This window comes from Peromyscus eremicus, chromosome 10 (genome assembly GCF_949786415.1).
Source record: "Peromyscus eremicus chromosome 10, PerEre_H2_v1, whole genome shotgun sequence".
In the NCBI taxonomy this organism is placed as follows: domain Eukaryota; kingdom Metazoa; phylum Chordata; class Mammalia; order Rodentia; family Cricetidae; genus Peromyscus; species Peromyscus eremicus.
The window spans coordinates 83,369,559-83,394,646 of NC_081426.1; the positions used below are offsets into that span (position 1 = coordinate 83,369,559).

At 46.4% G+C, this 25,088-nt stretch overlaps 1 protein-coding gene across 1 annotated transcript in view; it reads right to left on the minus strand.

The window, feature by feature from the left end:
* Scarb2 (scavenger receptor class B member 2) overlaps positions 1 to 20,555 on the minus strand; it is a 60,507-nt gene extending 39,952 nt beyond the window's left edge. The window contains exon 1 of the mRNA XM_059274679.1: positions 20,109 to 20,555. Within this exon, the coding sequence (XP_059130662.1) occupies positions 20,109 to 20,225 (117 nt within the window). The 5' untranslated portion in view covers positions 20,226 to 20,555. The remainder of the gene's footprint in view (positions 1 to 20,108) is intronic.
* Positions 20,556 to 25,088: the final 4,533 nt, after the last annotated feature.

Here is a 25,088-nt window from a genome sequence, read left to right on the forward strand (position 1 = left end):
AAGCACACTACACTCCCAGCTGGCCTCAGAGAAAGAATCAGGCAGGCAGGTCAGCACCAGCGTTGGTCCCGCCGTTGACGAGGAACCACATCCACCCAGCAACTCCACCATCAGAAGGTTTGGTCCCGCCGTTGACACGGAACCACATCCACCCAGCAACTCCACCATCAGGAGCTTTTGCGTGCATCTTCTAGTCAATCCCTCACAAATCCATAAAGTAGAGATGGCTGTCTCTGGCTCAAACTCAAACTGAGGTTAGTGACTGTTGTAGACAATCTCTTTTCCCCACAATCCTTCCTTTACTTCCTACTTTTACCAAGGTGTCATGAGCTAATATCCCTCATCCCAAATTCATATTTCTATCAGAAAGCATGGATAAAACACCTAAAAAATGGTAAAACACCTAAAAAAAACGGTACCAGGAATTTAAGCTACTTAAAACTAATTTATGAGAATGTAGAGCCTGTAAATAATAATTACTTCATCTTCCAGAGAATTTCCAAGACCCGTGGATGTTCAAAGAGTTAGTCAGCTGTGAGAAGGATCGCTTTTTCTTGTCCAAAACTTTCTAGAAAAAGGTTGAGTAATAATTTTTCTTCTCTACAAACTCCCCGAGGAAACCTATACTGGGAGAAATCTATTATTTGCCAATGAACTCCATGACAAGGCATGTAAGTATCACTTAAGGATGGTCAGCATAAGAAACATCTACTAATGGAAGTCATTAGGAACCAGCAAGAGGCATATAAAACCAGCAACCAAAAATGAAAACTCAGCTCTTCAGTATGTAACCAACAGGGTTAGTGCCTGGCTTCTCAAAATGAAGCATCCTGTTCACCAAAAAATAGTAGTCTAAAATTTGTGCTTTTACACTTCCTATGACCCAGAGGACAACACACTTCCTGCAGAAATGTTGGTTCGATATAATACTAGAAAACTTTTAGACTAGCTTCCACTGACTTTGCCTTAGACATGGGAAGAGAAGTTGGGGCGTGATCCTTTGTCCAGGCACAGAAAGACCTTGGGGGAAGCAGATAACAAAGACAACCCCAGGTGTGACACCGCCAGCCACTAGCCGTGACCCTCGAACTGTTTTTATCCCTACCATCTGTATTCTCCTCTCTGCTTGCTGAGTGAAAAAGGTGAATCTACTAAACGTTTGCTGAAGGTCAGAGGAACAAGTTCAAGTCAAAGGCTATGAGGTAAACTCAGTGTAAAGGATAGCCAGGCTTTCTTTTCTGCACGGAGCCCAGTGGGGGCTGGAACGGCTGCTCCTGTGGAGGAGTCAGCTGACCTCGGCAATGCAGCACCAGACTCATCATTTCTTTCCAAGACTAGAGGAAGGGAGTCTGCTGAGACAGTCCAGTGACTAAGAGGGCTTGTTGTGCAAGCCTGAGGACCTGACTTCCAATCCTCAGTTCCCACACTGGAAAAACAAAAACCAAAAAACAGGCATGGGTGGTGCACATGCCTGTCACCCCAGCACTGACAATCTGATCCAGGAGGTGGATGGCCAGCCGGCCCACATCAAATAGTGACCTTCAGCCTCAGTGAGAGACCCTGTCTCTCGCAAGTAAAGCAGAGAGTGAAAAGCAAGACACTTGGTAGTGTCTTCATCCTACTGTAGCTTCTACAGGTGGGCATGCGGTCACCAGGTGTTTGGAAGGATCTGTACTTGGCTGTGCTAGGGGGCGGTCTTTTGCTACACCCTTTGGCATTTCTATAAATAGCCCTTTAGACTCGACAGGAGGGGCCAGAGGATAAGGATCCAGGCCCTCCCGAGGCTATCCTGTGTTTCTGTCTGTCTCCCCTCTATATTTCTATCTAAATCTTTTATCCCTCTCTCCTCAAGAGTACCCTGGGAGGAAAAAGTGGGAGCTGGTCTCCCACAGGAAAGGCTGCATCTGTATGCTGTGGCCCACGCCTGCAAACAAGTGCTGGGGTGGGTGAGACAGGAAGATGGCCACAAGTTTGAGGCTGTCCTGGGCTACAGCATGAGACCCTATCTCAAAGAGAAAAGCAAAACAAAACACAAACAGTACAGAAATGCACCCCTTTCAGGTATCTGTTCAACACAGGCAGCGTAGCACAACGGTCAAGAGGGTTAAATAAAAAGAGGAGGAGGAGCCGGAAACATGGCTCAGTGGTTAAGTGCACTTGTTGCTCCAAAGGACCCAGGTTCAATTCCAGCACCCACATGAAAGCTCACAATTGTCTGTAACTCCAGTTCCAGGAAATCTTCAGGCCTCTGTGGGCACCAGGCATGCACACATGGTACACATACATATGCAGGTGAAACACTCATAAACATGAAACCACATAAACCTTCAAAACAAAACACCCATATAAATCTGGGGCTGAGGATATAGCCCAATGGTAACCTTTCCCTCGCCTAGCACGTGGAAGGCCTTAAGTTCAATTCCCAGCAAGGGTGGGTTGGCGGGGGAGGGGGAGATGGTGGAGGTGAACAATACAAATCTGACTTGGGTCAGGACAGGCTACTTGAAAGCATTACTGTAAGGACGGAAGGGACTACTGCAAACGGCAAAAGCTAATAGTGATGTTTGCAGAGTCTCAAGGGTCAGGCCAAGAGTTTGCTTTCCTGGGAGGAGTGGTGGGCAAGGCTAGAGAACGTGGTGTTGGGGAAAGTGGGGTGCTTAGGAGTGGCAGGATCAGCCAGTGAGCAGAGGGCCTCACCAGCTATGGCCCAGCACCAAGGCATTCGGAAAATGTGAGGGAGAAAGGATCCAGGGTCTCATTTATCTTTTAAAGGAGACTCCACGAGTGAGAGCCGAACAGATGAGCAAGCAGCTGGGCTTATCTTGCTTGGTTTCATGCAGCTCAGGCAACCCAAGGTACAAAGGAAAGTGAGGAGTTTCCAGGAAGAAAGGGGCAGAGCTCCTTCCAGAAAGGGTGGAAGCCAGTACTTGGGCATCTATAAACATGTCTCTCTGACGTATAGATAAAAATAAACCTTTAGAAGCCTTGTCTCCTTACACAAGGCAAATAGTCGACTACTCATAGTTAACTACTGAAACAGTCCTTGGCAGCTTGCCTGGGTCACAGTTGGTAGGAGACTCTGGTTCTCCCCATGGTCAGCCTGACCCCACAGCACTTGTCTGTCCTGCAGAACAGAGAAGAACCGAAGCCATCCAAACACACTGTCCTGTCTCCTTTTATTACATTCAAATCTTCCCCCTTTCCTGCACCGTTGATGTCTTTCCTTCATCTCACATGGCTGCATGCTTGTCAAGGAGCCCTCTGTAAATCCCAGAAGAGACCCTGGGCCTGTGTGTGTGTGTGTGTGTGTGTGTGTGTGTGTGTGTGTGTGTGCACGAGCCTGCCTGTCTATGTATGTATGTATGTATGTATGTATGTGTGTGTGGTCTATCTATGTATGTATGTATCTGTGTGTGTATGTGTGTGTGTGGTCTGTCTGTATGTATCTGTGTGTGTGTGTGTGTGTGTGTATGTGTGTGTGTGTGTGTGTCTGCCTGCCTGTCTATGTATGTATGTATATGTGTGTGTATGTGTGTGTCTGTGTGTGTGAGTATGTCTGTGTGTGAAAGAAAGTGTGTGAGAGAGAGAGACACCAAGGGGGGAATGAGAGGGCAGAGGGAAGTTGCAAATGCAGCTGCCAACATTTCTGAAACAGTTTCATCTTTATTTTTATCCTTTCCTGAGGCCAGCTCACAGGACAGTCACGGTCGCCACCACTGCCAGCTGCCTACGACTGTGTCCCTGCCCGTGTCAGGGACTGTGTGAGGGGACGCCTTGCTTCTGAGACTTAATGCAAGTCCTGCAAGATAAGAACTTCCAGTTTTCCAGTTTGTACCAGAGTCAAGCACCAAAAAGAGAATCGAGAAGAAACTACAGTTTGTAGACCAGGAGACAGTAGCACAGATGTTCCCAAGTTACAAAGCCAGCACGTTAAATCAAGCCTGGACAAGCCCTGGGCTGCAATGTGGCAAAGCCTGTGCTTACCTACCTCACAATCTGGTGGAATGACCAGATTTACCAAATGCAGTTGAATTTCATGGAAACAATTTTTTAAGTACAATTATGTCCCAGATATTACATGAGCTGCATAGAAAATAATTTAATCTTTTAAATATTTCTTAATTTTTAAAAATTGTATTTGTATTGGTGTTTTGCCTACCGTACGTCTGTTATACTACATGCATGCCTGGTACCCAAGAAAGTCAGACAGGGACACTGGATTCAGCGGGACTGTAGTTACAGAGGGCTGTGAGCCACCCTGTGGATGCTAGGAATCAAACCCAGGTCCTCTCGAAGAGCAGCCAGTGCTCTTAACCACTGAGCCACTTCTCCAGCCCAGAAAATAATTTAGTCTTTTTTTTTTTTTTTTTTTTTTTGGTTTTTCGAGACAGGGTTTCTCTGTGTAGTTTTGCGCCTTTCCTGGAACTCACTTGGTAGCCCAGGCTGGCCTCAAACTCACAGAGATCCACCTGGCTCTGCCTCCCGAGTGCTGGGATTACAGGCGTGCGCCACCACCGCCCGGCATAATTTAGTCTTAACAGAAGAAGCATACTGAAGGATCTAGGCACAAAGTGTTGTGATGCCTGCAACTTGTACCGAAATATTTACAATAATAATAACAATAATAATAATGTGTGTTTGAGAGATATGGCCAGGCAGCAATAACTGATACCTGGAAGTGAATGGTAACATCACACACATATATACTGAGATAATCATTTTGCTGTTTATCTCGATTGGAAACTAGACTATGCATCTTGTTTTGTATCTAGCAACCCTACCCTAGAGGGAACCATAAAAACAACAGAGAAAGCATAACACACTGGACTCCGGGTTTCCCCGGCAGTCAGGCTGAGTTCTTGAGGAAAGGGAAGTATGGCGGCTGTGGGAGGTCATGCTGAGCTGAGCTCCATCCACAGGCGTGTCAGGACCTAAGAGAAGAAGAACTGGAGCTCAGAGCCTCCATGCTGCTCAGCCCCACTATGCTAATGTACCCAGAGAAAGCAAGGGAACCTTGTACCACAGGATGGGCCAGTTATGTGTGTCCCCATTGACCGAACCTTCTAGTTCTGTACCAGACAGACACATAAGGCATTGGCGTTGCAAGGCCAAGAGCTTGCTCTGCAAAAGCCGTATCGACAGACGAACAAATAACAACCTTAAGACCAGAGAAAGCCTAACACAGGAAGTCACTCATTCTGCCAGACACCAGGAACCAGTATCACGGCTGCCCTGGGCCATTCTAAACATAAAGCCATACATGGGGACAACTGCTGCCTATCACTGAGAGCTCTGCTCTGGCAGTGACAGCCCCAGATAAAAATTCCCATTAGCCGAGCTGTCTTAGTCAGACTAAACTAAAAACCAGCGTAAGGTCCTAAACCAGTCTCACAAATGATGTTAGCGAGTGCTTACTAATTTTAGCCAGGTGGAATGGGATCGATTTTTCAAAGCACAGGACTGTGGACTACCACTAAAAGAAATATTGGAATGGATCCCTTGTTATGTGGTGAGTTAAGAACCAAAGCCAAACCAACAACACAGGCAGGAAAACACACTGTCTGTGCATCAGCCAAAAGGTACAGAGTGCAGTCCTTCCTGGGCCCAACAAGAAGAAGCCGCGTTCTCAGGACAAGAGTTAGTTTAAGGACACAAATGTCACACAGAATTGTAAGCAAGACTCACTCTTGCCTAAGATAAAACGATCCGTGCACAGAAGTGTGTTGGTCATATCAGATTTAGAAGAGACATTTGACACAGCGAATGAAAACAACAAAAACAAAAACAAGCTACAGATGTGCGGGAGGAGTGGCGTGGGCTGCCACCCTCAGCTCCCAAATGAGGCTCCCATTCGCTGTCACCTGAAATCAGGAAGACGATGCTTCGTTCTCTCCCTGCCCAGGACACCCTGCTGCCATAGAAAATTTGGACAATAAAAAAGTTTTCATATGCAAAGTCTTTATACTCAAATTTTGATTTAAAAAAGTAACAGGAAGTCATCCGTCATGGTGGCCCATACCTATGTCTCAGCACTTGGGAGGCAGAGGCAAGAAGATCAGGAGTTCAAGGCCAGCCTTGGCTACATAGCAAGGACCAAGAAGCTAGCTTAGTGAGTAAAAATGCTTAGTGCCCAGGCCCGATGGCCTGAGCTCCATCCCTGGAACCCATGCACAGAGCTACACAAGAGCAACATGTCACATGTGCACCTCACGGCACATGCATGCTCATGCACGCCATGCACACATACAGATTAATAAAAAAAAAAAAAAGACAGGAAAAAAATGTAACACCCTTATAATCCACTCTCCCACTATTAGCTTATTCTACTTAAAAATACTAATAATGTCTTTTTTAAAAATTGTTTTTATTTTATGCACACACATGCTTTGCCTGCATGTATGCACATGCACCATGAAAGTGACTGGAGCCCACGGAGCCAGAAGAATGTGTTGGATCCCCTGGAACTTGAGTTACAGGTGGCTGTGAGCTGCCATGTGGGTGCTGGGAACCGAACCCAGGTCCTGGGTGAGCGGCCGTTACTCCTAACTGCTGAAGCATCTTTCTAGTCCCTCCTGATATTTTAAAATCTATACGGGCATTTTGAAAAAAATTATAAACTATCCTCATTTGGTTTTAGAAGCAATATTTGTCTGTGTACTTACCTGTTATACAGTGACCAATCAGCTTACTTAATCATTCTCTTTTGGACATGTACTCATTTCTGTTCTGCAATATCTCTAAGTTATTGATTAATTACTTTTTAATTAACTAAGTATTAGTGTGTGTGTTTGTGCATAGTTGGGAGGGAGGTTGTATGTGGCATGTGTCACAGTAAACACATGGAGATCAGAGGACAACTTTGTGAAGTCATTTCTCTCTATCCACCCTTACACAGCTTCCAGAATCGAACTCTGGCAGGCTGATGAGGCAAGTGCCTTTACCCACAGAGCCACCTCACCAACCCTATTAATTTCTTCAAATCAAGTGCCAGCATTGGAATTATCTGATCAAGGTTTTCATGAACTCACATTACCAGCTGCTTCCAGAAACACCATCACGGAGCAAATACTTCCAAAAGACATCTCAAAGATGTTTGAAATTTTGCTTATTTAATAGTGGGAAATAACAGCTTAGATACCAAGAAAAGTAAACTTTTGTTTTGTTTTACAAAGTTGCCAGTGAAGTTGGCAGAATTCACAAACAGCAGATCCTTGACTCCATGGAAAGCTGGTGAGAGGAAGAGAATAATAACCCTGTCCTGAACTCGGGGACCAGAAGCCCCTGACCAGGCCAAGCCTGGCTTAGGTCAGACATAGCTCATTTGGCTTCTCTGCTGAGCACTGTGGGGCAGCCTTGCAGTGACCTTTGGGGATGAAATAGCAGTAGAGTTGTTGAACCAGCTGTCCCAGGGCAAGTCACTTCCCAATGATAAAAATAAGCACCTGGGGAATTGCGTCAGACTTGACGGGAGTCAGAAATACTTTTAAGGAAATCACCAGGGCTCAAGAGCACTATCAGGGACTCTTCAAGGTCAACAGAAGGCTCCTTAATAATTAAACACAACTCAAGCATCCATATTGCCATCCATTCACCCACATTTAATGCAACCAACTTTGAGAACCTGGCCGACGAGAGTGTGTGTCTGTGTCTGTGTGTGTGTGGCTTTCCTTGGATTGCAGATTAGCGAAACTCACCAAATACCAAAACACCAGTTGGTTTTGTTTTGAAAAATTGCTCCCTTAAGTTAAGCAAACCCAAGACTCCTGTAATTTGAATAATTTTCACTACTTCCGCCTAGTCTCGTATGCACTAAAAGATAAAAATTCTGCCATTAACGTTTTCCCCTTGATTCCTGACTTTAAATTGGAAACAAATACTCTGGCGTCCACGGTCTTTGTATCATCATTTAACTCACTCTGCTGTGACTGTAACTGTCACAATTTTAGCTACTGAAAGCTGACAGCGCAGTTCCAAATGCCAGCTCACTGGCCAACTGCTGCCCTGTCTATAAATTACCCAGCGGTCATGATGCTGGAATAGCTACATTGAAGCGAAACCCTACCGGGAAACACTCGCTGTTTCCAAAGGGTCTAGGGTGATCAGAAACTGCAGCCAAGGTTGAGAAGAACAGGTCTAAACAGGGAAGAGTAGCTGCCAAAGGAAACACAACTAACAAGAGAGGGTTTCAACACGGAAATCTGGGAGAGGTGTGAGCACTCAGACTGTGGTATCCATTGTTCCCCACAGCCAAAGTCAGGAACATACATGTGTGTAGGGAGGGTGGGCAGGGAGCGAGAGAGTGGGGTGAGAAAAACGATTTCAAGATGGAACTAAATAAGAACCTCAGCCACGGAAACAATGACCATGCTCTGTGTGGAACCTGTACAGCCCTACCTCATTATTTCAAACCTGTTTGGTTATGATTATATCTTATATTTGAGCCATGCGACGTGATCCTCACTTGCTTATTTATTTCTGTCTCCTCTCCCATTCCTGGTAATTATCAGACATACAGTGTCCCTTTCAATGGGACTTTCAGGGTGGAGGGTAGAGGAGAAATGTGAAGACACAATTTCAATCCGATAAGAATAAGTTCAAAAGACCTATTGTCCAACAGAGCGACTGTAGTTAATGCCAACACACTGTAGGTATGTATGCTCTACCTGAAAACAGGTGAGTAGGTTTTTAAACTGTTTTAGCCCCCCCCCCAAATAAGTACAAGAGGTGATACATGTGTTAATTAGCTTCATTTACCCATTCCATGCTGTATACACATTAAAAACAACATCATCGTATGCCATGAATAAATATAATTTGAATTGTCAATTTAAACCAGGACTTGTGATGGCTGATGATATTGCTGATGACATTAGCCTTCACTGTCTCTGGAAAAGTATTAAACTCAGGGCAGAAGGGGTAATGGCTGGGGAAAGGGGGCAGGCTGTGGGTCTGCGGCTGTCAAACCGGAAATAGCATTATTCACTTCTACACAGAAACAAGCCTTTGCCCACATTCATTAAACACGTAAGTCTCCCCACCTACCTTCCATTTGTTTTGCTTATTCTTATCTGATTGAAATTTGTGTTTTCACTCATAAGTGGATACTAGATATAAAGCAAAGAACAATCAGACTGCAACCCACAGATCCAGGGAGGCTACCTAGCAGGGGAGACCCTAGGATGACTGTGGCTTATAATAAATTTTGGTTTTACTCAATCACTGGGCAAGCCTCAGTAAAACATTTCACTATTAGGATAAGAATTTGTATTGTATCAAGCTGATAATAGAAAAAATAAATAAATAAATAAAAATGAAAAAAAAAAGAAAAAAGAAATTTGTGTTTTCACATTTCTCCTCTATCCTCCACCCTGAAAGTCCCATTGAAAGGGACACTGTATGTCTGATAATTACCAGGAATGGGAAAGGAGACAGAAATATATAAGCAAGTAAGGATCATGTCGCATGGCTCATATATAAGATATAATCATAACCAAACAGGTTTGAGGTACAGAGAGAGGTTTCTCTAAAAAAGACAAGAGAGCAAGCCTGATTGATGACAAAGGACATTTGCTAGGCACTGGGAGCCAAGAGAGGTGTGAGAACAGCAGGGTGTCATGATCTGGATGCCCCTGTCTCTTCAAAACCTCTATGTTGAAATCCTCAACTCCAAGGTGATGGTGTCAGCAAGTGAGGCCTTGAATCGGCTGTCACAAGAGCAGAGCCCTCATGAATAGGATAACTATGGTGATATTTCATTTGTGATGAAATGTGATTTCATTTGTATTTTATTTGTATGTTAATAAATAAAGTTGCCTGGGGATCAGAGGTCATAGCCATTAAGCAGAAGTCTGGCTGTGGTAACACACACCCTTAATCCCGATCACATGGCAGGCAGAATCTGTGTGTTCAAGGACACAGCCAGCATGGTGACACACGCCTTTAATCTAAGTACCAACCATAGAGACTTGAAGGTCTGTATAGACAGGCAGTGACAAGAAAGTCATGTGGTTGGGTTTAGAGCCAATGAGAAGGCAGAACAGAAAGGCAATAAAAAGACAGGACACAGGAAGAAGGTCTTTCTCTCAGGGGAAGGACAGCAGCGAGTGGTAAGATAAGGTGGTCTTAGCTCTTGGCTACTGCTCGATCTCTGGGCTTTTAACTCTTTATTTGGCTCTGTGTTTCTTATTTAATAAGACCGTTCAGAATTACATCTACAGAGATCTAACCTTTATTATCAACTGGACTGGATTTAAGTCAGGTAGGAAATTCTTGCCTCCCACTTTTCCATTGTTCTGGGGGTTAAATTCGGGTCATCACACTTGCACAATGAACACCTTTACCCTCTGACCCATCTCTCTGGCCCACATTTCCAGACTTTAAAGGGATAAACCATTCAGGGGTAACTATGTGGCCACTGTCCTGCAGCGCTCCAGGGTGGGATCAAATGTAAAGCCACACAACAACAAGCCAACAAAATCCTCCCAAAGAGAGAATTTTTACCTAACCTTCCATCCATCCAAGAACTTCCTTAAGCATCCTGTTCATTCCTGCCTTCCTTCTTTTCCCTCCCTCCCCTTTCCTTTTCTTCCTCCTCTTCTTCCTTCTTTCTGTGGTGCTAGAGATTAAACCCAGGGCCGCATGAGTGCCCTACCACTGAGTTACACCCCAGCCCCTGACATCTTGTTTTGTATAACTCATTGAATTTGGCAACAGGAGATGATACAGAACTAAATACGGCAGGACCTTTACCTTCAAAAAACTTTCAAGCTAGCCTGGAATACTAAATTGTGTGCTACAAACTGGCATCCCCATGGGACTGATGCCAGAGAAGGACATTATGAGTTATGGAGAGACCAATGTTCTCATTGAGTTTCCGCAGACACAATGAAAGACAAGCGATTCCCAGAACCCGAATCATTAATGGCCCCAAACCTGGGACTTCTGTTTGGTTTGGCACCTTTTTGTTTTTTTCTTTCAAGACGGAGTACCGTTTTGTAGCTGAGGCCAGCCTCTGCAGCCCATGCTGGCCTCAAATTTGCAGCGATTCCCTTGCCTTAGCTTTCTGAGTCCTGGGATTACAGGCTTGGGTCACCTCACCCATCTCATAATCCTGTTTTGACACTGAACTCATGGGCACACAAGAAAGACACAGTAAATGAATAGTGCACTGTGCCAACTCTGGCTGCTATGAAAATATTAGTAGTAATAATTAATAATAGTAATAGTAATAATTAATAATAATTAATAATAGCAATAATAAATAATAATAAAATAGATAATTAGTAGTAAAAATAACGAAATAGGTCATGGCCAGGCGGTGGTGGTGGTGCACACCTTTAATCCCAGCACTTGGGAGGCAGAGGCAGGTGGATCTCTCTGAGTTCGAGGCCAGCCTGGGCTACAGAGTGAGTTCCAAGAAAGGCTTCAAAGCTACACAGAGAAACCCTGTCTCAAAGAAAACAAAACAAAACAACAACAACAAAAATCCAAATAGGTCATATAGAAATATAATCATAGATATGGATAATTATTATAGTTTTATATTGTACATGTTATAACAACAAAGGTGTGTGTATATATATGTATATATGTTTTATATATAATACGTTGTTATTATAACATGGGTAATATTTAATTACTATATTAATAATATAATAACATGTATTATATATTTTTAAACATTCCTAAAAAAAATCAACATTATTAATTTCATTGAAACTGGGTGAACCCCTAGAAGTCCCTGAGACCCTCTCAGACACTCTGCAAGTCAAAAGCAATTTCAGTAACACTAGTCATACATGATTTCCTCCACTCCCCTCCCTGGCTTTGTGAGTATGGAGTAGAGTTTTCCAGAGGCTACCTGGCCCATGAAGATGTCCTTGCTTTGATAGAGTAGGTGAGTTGCTGATGTCGTCTTGTATTTTAAAGGTTTCTCAAATTTTTAAATTTTTATTGTGTGTGCGTGTGTGTGTGTGTGTGTGTGTGTGTGTGCGTGGGTGTGGGCAAATACATGCCGTAGTGTGTGTGTGGTCAGAAGACAACCTTACATGTCGGCCCTGGCCTTCTACCCGCTTTGAGACTGGGTCTCTGTTGTCTGTCTCTGTGCGGCGTGTGCCAGGCTACCTGGCTTGCCAGTCTCCGTGGATTCTCAGGTCCCCACCACGCATCTTGCTGTAGGAACATTGAGATTACAGAAGTACACTACCGTGCCTACCTTTTACGAGTTCTGGGGATTCGAACTCAGGTCACTCTGCGTAGCCAGCACTTTATACACTGACCCATCTCGCCATCTTTGGTTTTAATTCTCCTATGGTAAGCGTCAGTACGGATGACCCACAGAGACAAAAGTTCTCTGGAGTCCTTAGTAATTTTAGGAGTACAAAGAGGCCAGAAGTGTGAACTGGAAGACAACAAGCTTAGCTTGTTTACTGTTATACGCACAGCGCTCAGCATGCTGCCTTGCAAAGGGTTCACATTCTCTTTACACTTTCTAAACAAACAACAAAGACAACGTGCACACTGAAAGGACTTTGAGAAAGAGAAAGCAAACCGCTGGGCGTGGCCAGCACTTGAGCTCAGGAGGCAGGAGGATCTGGCCAGGTTAGAGGTCATCCTCAACTACACAGTGAGTTCAAGGCCAGCCTGGTCTCTATGGGATCCTGTCTCAAACAGCAAGAGAGTTAGATCCCAGGACAGCGTTTGCTTTCCTTTGGTTGTTTCTGATGGGTTACCAGCTTTGATTCAAAGCAGCCCCTTTCTTAGTACTGTGAGTGTGTGTAGTACATTTGATGATATGGGTTGTAAGTGTCTCCTCACTTGGCCAACATCCCATGTTTTCATTAATGAGCTTATTCCCACCTGCTGACTCTTCCCCGGGAAGCAAGTGAATGTCTGGCAGACCAGATGGCCCCTTGGCTGGGGCCTGACAGAATGAAATTTTGTACTTTATTGAACAGTAAAGCAAAATGACTCCCACAGCTAAGAATCTCCCTACACCTCTGTTTCTTTTCATTTAAATGTGCTAGGTAATGGCAGTATCGTAGTCACGTCCTCAGCCAGAATTCCCATCTCAGGGAATGAAGATTGGCTAAAACCATTGCTATCCACAGCTCCTTAACCTAATGAGGCAGGTCTGGGCGAGGTCTGGCTTCCTCTACACTGTGGCCCCCCAGAGTCCAGGGACAACACAGACAACTACTGGTCTGCTCCACTGTCATAACTGGTAATTATGAGTACATTTGTGGTCAACACGGATTGAAGAGTTTGAAAGAAGCATTCTCTGAGTGTGCAACGACAAGATCGTGTTTCCAAGAGAAGAGAACTCTATTTCAGAGTCCAGCATCATTTAAGAAACTTAACGACACTGCCTGTTCATAGCTCTGAGTCCTCCCTGGGTAGCTAGCCAGTCACATCACTGTTAGGAACTTGCAAAAGACAAACTGAGAAATGAGCGTGCTCCTGGGAGGTCAGCTGGAAAGCCACACAGAAATGGGGGAAGCCCCAGGTCAGTAAACAGCCAGGATGAGTAAGCAAAGGAAGCTGGGATTCCTGCTGACCTTCCAGTTTCTGTCATACTCTCAGGAGGTCTGACAGAGCCATTTCTATTCCGAATTTCAAAGGCTTTAGAGAAAAAAAAAAAAAAAAGTCTCCCTGCTTGAAGGGGTCTCAGTTCCTTAAAGAGTGTGCCCCTCCCCCCATGCCAAGACACGGCAGACAGTAGAATTACATGAAGACAGTGTAGCATGGGTCAGGTGAGAGGTAGCCATAGCGTTCATCATCCAATTCGCAGTCTTTTGGGGGAAGAGGCTGCTAATCCTGACACCAGAGCAGCAAGTACACACGAATCAGACTGGGCAGTCCCAGGAAAATGCAATGTGGTCCTTCTTAAGGTGGGGAATTAGGTTCAGCGTCAGGAGACCAAGCTGGCACTCCTACCACTCCCCTGGGCTTTGGATAAGCCACTTAGCTTCCAAAAGGAAAATAACAAATAAGGTGATCTCAAAGGTTGGTTTGTTTGTTTTTAATAAAAAACGAAACAAAAACCAAGAGTCTACATCTTCTCAACTTTGGACGGAGACTCTGTCTTATTTACTGTTACATTTGTAGCTCTTAGCTCTAAGTGGGTGATCCCTCCTCCTCCTTCCTGGTCTCAGGGATTGACTCTAGGCCCTTTCCCATGCCAATCAAGCATTCCACCCCCGAGCCATAGTCCGGCTCCATGTTCTTTGAATGGAGGTAGGTAGGGAAATGAGGTCATGTGCAAGAAAGAGTCCTTGGAGATTCTATTTAGTTGGTGGAGGTATAGCCCAGCCATAGCTTGTTCGGCATGTACTAGGAGCCCAGGGTCTGCTTCCCAGCAAGGAAGAAAATTCAATTATTATGCACCTAGAAGGTAGCAGGCATATGTCAGGTATCAAAGTGATGGGCTGGGCTATGGAATAAATACCATATCAAGTCTCATCCTTCCGGGCTCTCTGAGAAAAAAAAAAGTGGTTTGCTTGTTTGTGTTTATTTTTTGAGACAGGGTCTCAATCAGCTCTGGCCAGGTTTGAACTCTTATGTGGTGGAGGATAACCCCAAACTCCGATCTTCCTGCTTCTGCCTCCCAAGTGCTGGTGTGATGGTGCAATCACCACAGTTGATTCTCAGAGGAAAACTGTCTACTGGGTCTCTGGAGATCTGTCTTTAGAAAGCCTCAAATGCTTGCCAAAGGTTTTCTTGACGCCTTAGCACCCCTACGGAGTGTGTGGGGGCTGAAGACAAGCAAGGTGCTTCTACGCCTCTTCTGTAAATAAGAACTGAGCCAGTGACTACATGGTTTCCCAGGATAAGGCAGTCATTAGTGGGGCCCAGCATGCCTGGGTCCCGTAGCACCAGCTCCTTTGAAATTGCCCTGACCTTTGCCCTTCCAGCCCTCTGCAATCCTTTGGTTGAAGGAACTCTCTGTTCTAGTTACTTTTTTGTTGCTGTGATAAGACACTGACCAAAAGGAATGGATTTGTTTGGCTTATATTTCCACCACAGTCCATCCCTGAGGGAAGCTGGGGGGAAGAACCCAAGGCAGGAGCCTGGAGCAAACCCTGAAGCAGAGACCACGGAGAAACACTGCTTACTGGTGTGCTTGGTGGTTTGACTAGAAACAGCCCTCACAGAGGCATGTGTTTGAATGCTTGGCCACAGGGAGTGGCATTATTAGGAGGTGTGGCCTTGTCGGAATAGGTGTGGACTTGGAGAAAGTGTGTCACCGTGGAAGCGGGCTTTGAGGTCTCATATATGCTCAAGTCACCCCCAGTGGGACAGTCTCTCCCTGCAGCCGGTGGATCAAGATATAGAACTCACAGCTCCTTCTGCAGCACCACGTCTGCCTGTGTGCCACCATATTTGCCACCATGACGATAATACTAAACCTCTGAAACTGTAAGCCACCCCCAATTAAATGTTTTCCTTGGTAAGAGTTGCCGTGGTCATGACGTCTCTTCACAGCAAAGAAACCCTAACTAAGACACAAGCTATCCAGGGCTACATAGTGAGACCTTCTCTCTCTCTCTCTCTCTCTCTCTCTCTCTCTCTCTCTCTCTCTCTCTCTGTCTCTCTCTCTCTGTCTCTCTCTCTGTCTCTCTCTGTCTCTCTCTGTCTCTCTCTCTCTGTCTCTCTCTCTGTCTCTCTCTCTCTGTCTCTCTCTCTCTGTCTCTCTCTCTCTCTCTTTCACACACACACACACACACACACACACACACACTTCAAGATCTATCATGAAGTTCTGGATAAAACGCAGGCCCTACCTTCAAAGGCCCTGCTCAGATGCAGGCTCCCCTCCATTTTCCATCCCCTCCATCATCTTCCATCCCCTCCATCTCCCATCCCCTCCATCATCTTCCATCCCCTCCATCATCTTCCATCCCCTCCATCTCCCATCCCCTCCATCATCTTCCATCCCCTCTATCATCTTCCATCCCCTCCATCATCTTCCATCCCCTCCATCATCTTCCATCTCCTTCATCTTCCATCCCCTCCATCTCCCATCCCCTCCATCATCTTCCATCCCCTCCATCATCTTCCATCCCCTCCATCATCTTCCATCCCCTCCATCATCTTCCATCTCCTCCATCTTCCATCCCCTCTAACTCCCATAAAAGCCCCCAAGACATTGAGAAGCTGGTCCTACTAATTTTTTCATGGCTGGCTTTGAATAAACTTGATTACTTCCAACCAACACTTGTGTCTAAATTTTGCTCATACCAAGTAGCAGGCAACTGGGATATATAGTTCCAATATCCACTCCATCCACTATATTTACTGGCCAAAATAAAAGTCCCACTTCCGTCTGCTGTGCCAATCTAGAACTCAAGGACAATGATCATTCAAGATAAACTCCTTTCTTTCTTTTTGATGTGTATATATGGGTATATGTGGCTATATGTGTGACTACATGTGCACGTGTCCACGTGCAAGTGGATGCTAGAGGTCAATGTTGAGTATCTTCTTCAGCCAAGTCTCTTTATCTGTTTTTGTTTGTTTGTTTGTTTGTTTGTTTGTTTGTTTGAGACAGGGTCTCTCACTGAATCTAGAACTCACCGATTGGCCAGACTTGCTGACCAGAAGTCCCAGAGACCCTCTGTCTCTCTGGGAATGTTGGGGTTAGAGGTACATGCCACCCCCATCCTGCCTTTCATGAGGGGGTAGGGGATCTAAATTCAGGTCCCTGTGCTTATCTGGCAAGCACTTTATTTTACGAAGTCATCTCCACATCTTTGAGATCAATTTGTATAACAATTATCTCACTAAACTTCCCACAATTGGCTAAACCGGTGCATTTGAATTTCGACCTTTTCCCCATTCCTCTTTTTCATATTATACAAGTCAGGGAATGGACAATCTTCAAAGGAAAATAGTAAGAACTGGCAGTGTCCAAGTGGATTATATTATAACTACATTAAAGTCAACTTACAAATAAACATCCCTTAGAAATACTATTGGAAGCAATGATGGCTGCCACATATTGATCACCTAGTCCTTGTGTGATATCAAGTGCTCTATGCTTAGCCTACAGGGTCGGGTTTTATGGGCCCTGAAGCTTCTGCAATTCAAAGGGCCCTTCCTAGGAAGGAAAAAAATTGGACACAAAATTAAACACAGGGCTTTGGAAGGACCTGTGCAAGCAAAGGACCCAAAGCTTATACTTCACAAGCTTCATGGAAATACAACTGGGTGCCCAAGATGGCTCACGTTTCCCATCTCCACTTTCACAAGAAATGAAATTGAGGCTTAGAGAAGTTAAGTGACTTGCCCAAGGTTAAAAGCTGGAGAGTGTCACATTTCAGATCTGAATATAGGTGTCTAATTCCTAATCTCATGAAGTTTCACTGTGTGGCTTCTAATAAAAACAAAATTGTTATCATGTCATTAAACACTGACTATATGGTGTGGAATATTCCTTTACACTGTATGAATATATGTCACTGAATAAAGAAGCTGACTGGCCAATAGCTGAACAGGATAAGGTTAGGCAGGAGAGCCAGACTAGGAGAATGCTGGGAGGAAGAAGGGCAGAGTCTGGAGTCACCAGCAGATGCAGGAGAAGCAAAAGAGGCATGCTGTACCGAGAAAAGGTACCAAGCCACGTGGCAAAACATAGATAAGAAATATGGGTTAATTTAAATGCAAGAGTTTGCTAGTAACAGGCCTGAGCTATTGGTGGAGCATTTATAATTAATTAAGTCTCTATGTGGTTACTTGGGAGTGGCTTGTGAGACAGAAACTTCTGCCTACAATATGGACATATAAGGACTTTTTTCTTGGAAATTTTTATAATCTTTCTAAATACCTTGGTCATTATTATCAGTGCCTACAGACAAGGAAACATGAATAAATAAATATTATAGGCTGGAGGTAAAGCAAGTTGGAAGAGCGTCTGTCTAACATGCAAGAAACCCTGGTTTGATCATAGCACTGCATAAACCAGGTGTGACCCCAGCACTCAGGACATGAAGGCAGGAGGATCAGGAGTTCAATGTCATTCTCAGCTTGACAGTAAGTTTGAGGCTAGCCTGGGCTACAAGAGAACCCTCTCCCCTCAAAAGAAAAAAAAAAAAAAAAGATTAACAGAGCCAGGTGTAGTGATGCATTCTTATGATCCCAGGAAATGGGAGTCTAAAACAAGGGCTGTGTTCAAGGACCAGCCTGGGCTACATAGTGAGACTTTGTCTCAAAAGGAAAAAGTAAAAGAAAGATTCAGTAAGTAGTCCAGGGTCACTCAACTGGCCCACGTGGAGCCAACATCCATTCCCTGCACGTCCCATCTGCGGAGTCCTTCTCGGTCTTTCCCTCCGTTTGGTGTGACCACAGGTTACCCAGGCAAATGCACACTGGTAACCTCCAGTTGACTTACGCCACCCCCAGTCCAGCTGCTGAAACTAACACATTTCCTTTCTGTCAGGCACCACGTGGTGCACTGCTCTGCAGCTGGGCTTGTGCAGTTTTCTAAGTCTCCTGTGTTGTACCATATCAGCCAGGTCCTTCCCAGCAAGAAAACCACTTGTGGCCGACAGAAACTCCGGTCCCACGATGCTGCCTCCCACATCTCCCTCTGTGGATGAAACTGAATCCAAAAGAATCAGAGTGGTTACAGATGAGGTGCTGGGAGAACCAACTATCCTACCAGACTCCGCACCCCCCCCCCAAATTTTTTTTAAACAACCTGACTGTTGTATCCCTTAGCTCAAGCCACCAAAGCAAGAGTCTAAGACGAGCCAGGAATTTAGATGTGGGGGGTAGAGAAAGGGTTTGTTTTTGTCCTTGAACACACAGGCTCAGGGAAACAACAGTCTTTGAGAGGCTGAGACAGTGGGCCTGGTCTTGGCAATGCCATCTCATTAAGACTCGAATGGAGCTTTGCCTTGACACTTAAAAAAAAAAGTCTTGCCGGGCGGTGGTGGCACACGCCTGTAATCCCAGCACTCGGGAAGCAGAGCCAGGTGGATCTCTGTGAGTTCGAGGCCAGCCTGGTCTCCAAAGTGAGTTCCAGGAAAGGCGCAAAGCTACACAGAGAAACCCTGTCTCGAAAAACCAAAAGTCTTTAATTGCAGGATTCCAAGTCAGTGGTTATTGCTGGAAGTCTCTGTTTAGGGACCTCATTGACTGCCATTTGGAATAACTGGAGTACGCTGATTCCCAGCACACCAAGCCTAAGCGTTTGTACCTAGGTGCCGGCAATCAGTTTAGTGGAACATTGTGTCTAAGCATGAGGCTAATGAGAAAGGGCCACTCCAGTGACTTGTTTATGCATCCCTTTACTTTTAAAGGAGAGAGTGATCCTAGTAACTCTCTCCTGTTCCTCTTTTCACTGTGCTTGGTGGATGTGGGTGAAAGGGTATAAGGAAGAAATGGTGTGGGCAGTCCCAGGATGGAGACGTCTTCCACACAACCAGCTTTGCAGCCCGCAATCATCCACTCTGAGAGACAGGCCCGGATCCTTAAAGGGGCCTAAAGGCACCCCCAAGTAATGACAAGGATGAACAGAAGACAAGGCTGTCTGAGAGACACAAAGCCGCTAAGCACTGACGGCGATGGATAAAATGTCACCCACTCCAAAAGCCTGGCCTGTTTGCCAACTGCCTTGCCCTGCCCTGCCCAGGAAGTCAAGAACACAATAGACCTCTCACCCATTTCTCATCCTCAGCCCCACTCCGCTTCAAAGGCCGGGCTGGCAGCCAACAAAACCTGCCTTTTCTGCGGCGCTTTTATGCATTTCTATTTCTTAGTGAAGTGGGAAGAAAACAGGGCTCAGCATAGACTGGGTGCGCGAAGGGGTGGAGAGAAATGCAAACGATAGAATGTAAACACAAAGCTTTCTTAAAAGTCAAGACCTGTAGACTTACAGGTTATTTAAAGGGAACAGTCACCTCAAGCCTCCCTATGCTGCCAAGCCCGGGACACAGGGACAAACAAGGGCTGTGTTCTGCAGGGTCGGCGCCAGCGCGACTCTCTCCACACAGAGTCCGCAGTGGGAGGATGGCTTGGAAAGGCACGCGTGCGCGAACACACATACACACACACACACACACACACACACACACACAAAAAAAAAGCACACGCCTAGCCTGCCTCACCTTTTCGATCGTCTGGTCTACCGCCTTCTGGAAGACTCGAGCCACCAGCAGCGTGACACTGGTCACCAGCAGCAGCAGGGACAGGGTCCCCACCGTGTAGAAGCAGCATCTGCCCATACTGCGCGCGGCTCACGGGCCGGGCCCGCGACCCAACTGCGAGCGGGAAAGGGCCAACGCCGCCGAGGCCGCGCAGCAGGCGCCCGAAGCCCCGGGGCCTGACGGCTCCCGCGCCCTCCCGGTGCCGGTTCAGCCGCCGCCCGCGCAGTGCGCACAGCTCTGGAGTCCGCGCAGGGCGAGCGCGGGGCGAGCACGGCCCTCGCAGCACCAAGTCGGCGCGATCGCGGGTGCCGGGGCCGCCTGGGTTTCGTTTTCTTGGGCTGAAGCAGCCGGGGAGGTGCAGGGAGCGCGCAGAGCGGTGACGCGGGCCGGTGTGGCTCGCCAGCAACCCGCGGCGGCAGCAGCGGCAGCGGCGGCGGGCGACTGCGCTGGGGAAGCGGGCGGGGCGGGGCGGAGGCCGCCAGTCATGTGCCCTGCAGCGGCTTCAGCGATTCGGCGGGCGTAGCGTCTGCATCCTCTCCCTGCAGGCGGCGCGGTCATCCCGGGAACTGAATCGCCCTTCCCGATTCGCTCATCCGCTTTCTTTATCGGGCGGGTCCGGGCAGAGGGCCTACTGTGGGCCAAGCCTGGGGAACTCGGGAGGGATGTTCTGTTTCCCTTGCTCCAGGGGAGCTCCGGGGTTCGTTGTAAGATTTTAGCAGAGTGTAACGAGTGCTTTTGCAAGGTGCATATTGATTTGTGGCGGCAGCAGCGACATTTGCCTCGTTGGGTTGAACTGGGTCTCCAGGAATATATGAGTGTGTGTCCCCAAGAAAGGGAGGAGGCGTTTCACGGACCTAGGGCAAGACCTGTAGGAGTGAAAGCAAAACCTGAAAAACAAGGACTTTCCTTTTGAGTGGGCTCAAGTGTATAATGTATGTGACGCCACGTATTCGGAGAACAGATTTGAGACGCTCTCTGTGTCCTGATGAAGGGTGTTGTTAGCAGAGAAGCAAGTTCAACGGATGTTTATTGCCTGCTCTGCTCACCAGGTACCCAGGCCAGGGCATGCACACAGCAAGAGCTCAGTAAATGTTAGTTGAATGAGGGTTAGTCCCATGCCCGGCCTTTATTAGTATACACACACACACACACACACACACACACACCCGGCCTTTATTAGTATACACACACACACACACACACACACACGCACGCACGCACGCACGCACGCACGCTCGCACACACACACACACTAATGCCCACAGGAGCCCCTATTGTGAAGTGGCTAGCTATCCCAGTTCTTCAGAGTCCATGCCAGAGAGAAATGCTCTACAGGTTTATAAGGAGAACCGGAACTGGGATACAGGTGTGATTTTCGGTGATGGGAACAGGCAAGCAGGGAAGGCTGGGTGAAAAGAAGTGCCTGGCACTACACTGCAGGTTTGGCAAAGCCCTGGTGGTCCTTGAGCCAAATTGGCATGTCCCAAAATTCTGACACATCACAGATGCAGGCCTGACGTCCCTTCTGTGCTTAGTCAGCTGACTGGGAGCAACCTTGAGAAGAAGGTCTTTACCAACCGGGGGCTAAACACCATGGGATAGATTTCAGTAGTGCTCAGCAGCTGAGACCATCATCAGTCACTAATGCCGTCTGCAGGGAAGATCTGGGAGGACTTAACCAGGATGGAAAACGTTCAAATGAGCACGGTACTGGAGGCCAGCCTGCACTGTACAGGGAGACCTTGTCCCAAAAGAGGAAAGAAAACAAACGAAAAGGAAGCAAACTAAAGAAGGGGTGAAAGAAAAGAATTCAAAAGTTACACTGTTGCCGATGTACTAGGCAGGGCAGTCACACTCAGGACCTTTGCACCTGCACAGATTTCTTTTCTTGTCACAGTTCCCTAAACAATAGCGTGACTATTTCTACAGCACTACTTTGTATTAAGGATTGTTAGTGATCTATCTAAAAACTGAGGCAGAAGGAAAGTTGTGTGTAGGTTTTATGCACACACAACAAACTGGTTTATTTTGTCTATTTTTTTTTTCAATTTTAAGAAAGGGTTTTGTGCATCCCAGCCCGGCCTCAATCTTGCTATGCAGGAGGCTGATGAACTAATCTTCTTGCCTCTACCTGTCAAGTGCTTACAAGTACTGGTGTTCGCTATTTCTGGTTTTGATGTGCTGGGGATCAAACCCAGGATTTCTTGCATGCTAGAAACACTCTGCCTTCTGTAGTTATGTCCCCTAGCCCTACTATGTCATTGTCTATTAAGGGATCTGGGCATCTGCAGAAGCCCCAGAACCAATCTGCTAAAGATTCTGGGGAACACTGAATCACTTTACAGGTCCAGCCAGTTGCTGAATGGCAGCAGCTCTTGACTGATGTAAGATGCAGGGCGCTTGGCTTCCCAAGCCCTCCCTGTTTCTACTCTGTGACTACTGAGGATCAGGAGACAGGAATCAAGAGGCTTTGCTAGGACTTGGTGAGATGGCGTGATGTCATAAGAACGGCGACACATTCTTTACCACTTCCACTGAGAGGAACTGACTCTTCTCCTTTTGATTTGTGGCAGACACAGTGATTTGTTAGATCAGAAGGACATAGTAGAAATGACTGCATCTTCAAACAGCTGCTTCCGATTCCTGCTGTCTAAACTTTTGAGACAGTCTCATGGATTCCAGGATGGCGGGGAACTCGATATGTAGGAGGATGACCTTGAACTTTGGAATCTCCTGCCTCCACCCACCCACTGCTCTGCTCTGTGCCCCAGTTTGTTTAAGGGGACATGCCAGGCCCCCAATTCTCTTTCCCCCTTCTCAGGCATGGGTGGGGGGGGGTTGCTACAAACTCTGTGTCCTTTCTTTCCTGACTAGGAAAAAGTCGGCTTTTCTAAGTAGTGTTCAGTGCTTATCACATCACCCACAGGCTCTTGTTCACTGGACTCCTATTCCCGCCTCTCCTTTCTAAATCAGCTTCTATTGGCTGGTTCATCCTGGATCACAAACTCCAGAGACAACTACCAGGCATTCCAGCCCTGACCCCTAATTCCAGGACAGCTCCTTCTTCAGTTTCGTATATGTGTGCCATGCTAAATCATTTCTCTCAGTCTCCTCCCTCAGCCCCTCCTGTGCCCGACCCGCATCATGGCCTTTTGAATTACTATTGTATCGATGTGAATAACTCTGTAAATGCAGCCTGCTGAGTCCATTTAATGCTGCTTATATGTACATGTTTGTTTTTGTTTAATTTGGATAACCAGTTAGTGGCTTCGTCCCTGGGGAAGACTGATTCTCCCCCTCTCATGGGTTATTAATTGCCTCTAGATCTTCATCTAGAGGTAGGAGCTTGTGTGATTTGCCCCATCCATGTTGGCATGTCAGTTGGTGGCTTTGAATTCACTGCAATCACCCTCCCCTCCCCCGCCCCGCCCCATCTTGGTCTCCTGGGTGCTGGGATTACGGGTGTGAGCCACCATGCCCAGCACATTAAAGTCCATCTCGCTTCACTTGTCTGTGGTTTCAAGTGATCTCATTGTGTAGTCCAAGCCGGTCTCGGACTCAGGATCTTCTTGCCTCAGTTTCCCAGTGTTAGGATCACAGATGTGCACCACGATGTCAGGCACTTGAGGTCCCTTCCTGTCTTTGTCTGAGCCACTGCAAGAGTAATTGGCTAGAAAGATAGATAGCTAGATAGATAGATTAGAGAGAGAGAGAGAGAGAGAGACAGACAGACAGACAGACAGACAGACAGACAGACAGACAGACGTGAGAACATAGTTCAGGGTCCACACAAGGGGATCCCAGTCCGTTTGTCCTCAGTTTACCTTCCCAATTAAGCTCTTTTTTTTTTTTTTTTTTACTATTTCTTCTATGTCTGCTTCCCCTTTAAATCTCTGGCCCGAGCTGGACAAAAACCTCTTTTTGTTTCCTCTGAGCACAGCTGACCAGACCAGGATTTCAAAAATGTACTAAACACAATGACAGAACAAGAATGTCCTCATTTTAAAAAACAATGTGTGTCCCCCAAAATAACAGGCTATAATCCCACAGTAATTTCCGTCTCACCCTGCTGCCTGGCACACCCTGGCCTGAACGCCTTCCTGTTTGGGTCTGTCTTCTCTACCACATGGCAGTGATTTTCATGAACCTTGGGCCGGATGCTGATCAGCTTCTCAATGCCCTTTGGGACTTCCTCATTTCTGGTCTATGAGACACACGGAGCTATTATTTTAATTGCCATGGAATCACCTCACCTGCAGGTGAAATGCCGCCCCTCCCCCCAAGGTGAGGCCCTGGCTGCCAGGCATGCAGGCAAATAGTCCTAAGAAAGGCAGGTACTCCGGCAAGGTCAGCACCCCTAGGATGGAAAGGCTGCCACCCTGGAAGGAGACAGAGGCTTTCCTAATGACCTCTCTGTACATAAAGTCAGAATACTCCATCCAAGGAGAACAAGGACACTTAGGGAGGAGTAATCACTGGTGCTTGCTGATAGCCACAATTCAGAACTCAGAGATGAAGAATTTTCTCCCCGAGACTGTTGGGCAGCAGCGGGAGAGGAAGAGATCACTTTCAATCACTGTTTTAACATTACTTTTTGGTTTGAGGGGACAGAGTATCACTAGTAGCCTAGACTGGTCTGGAACCTGTTGGGATGCCCAGGCTGTCCTGGGGCTCAAGATCCTAGTGCCTTGTGTGGTTCCACCTTAACTTTAGGAGACTGATGTCACACTCAAGGTCAATCATATAGTCATTGTGTACCTTTCTGTTGAAAGGGGTCATTTATTCACTGTAAGCATTTGTTGTATACACCCAAGGCCTCACATGGGCTAGACAAGCATTCAACCACCTAGCTACACCCAGCAATACACTTCTAAATAACCCTGCTCAGGTTCCGATGTCACTGCCAATCTGTCTGGTTCCTTTTGAAGATTCATGCTGCTC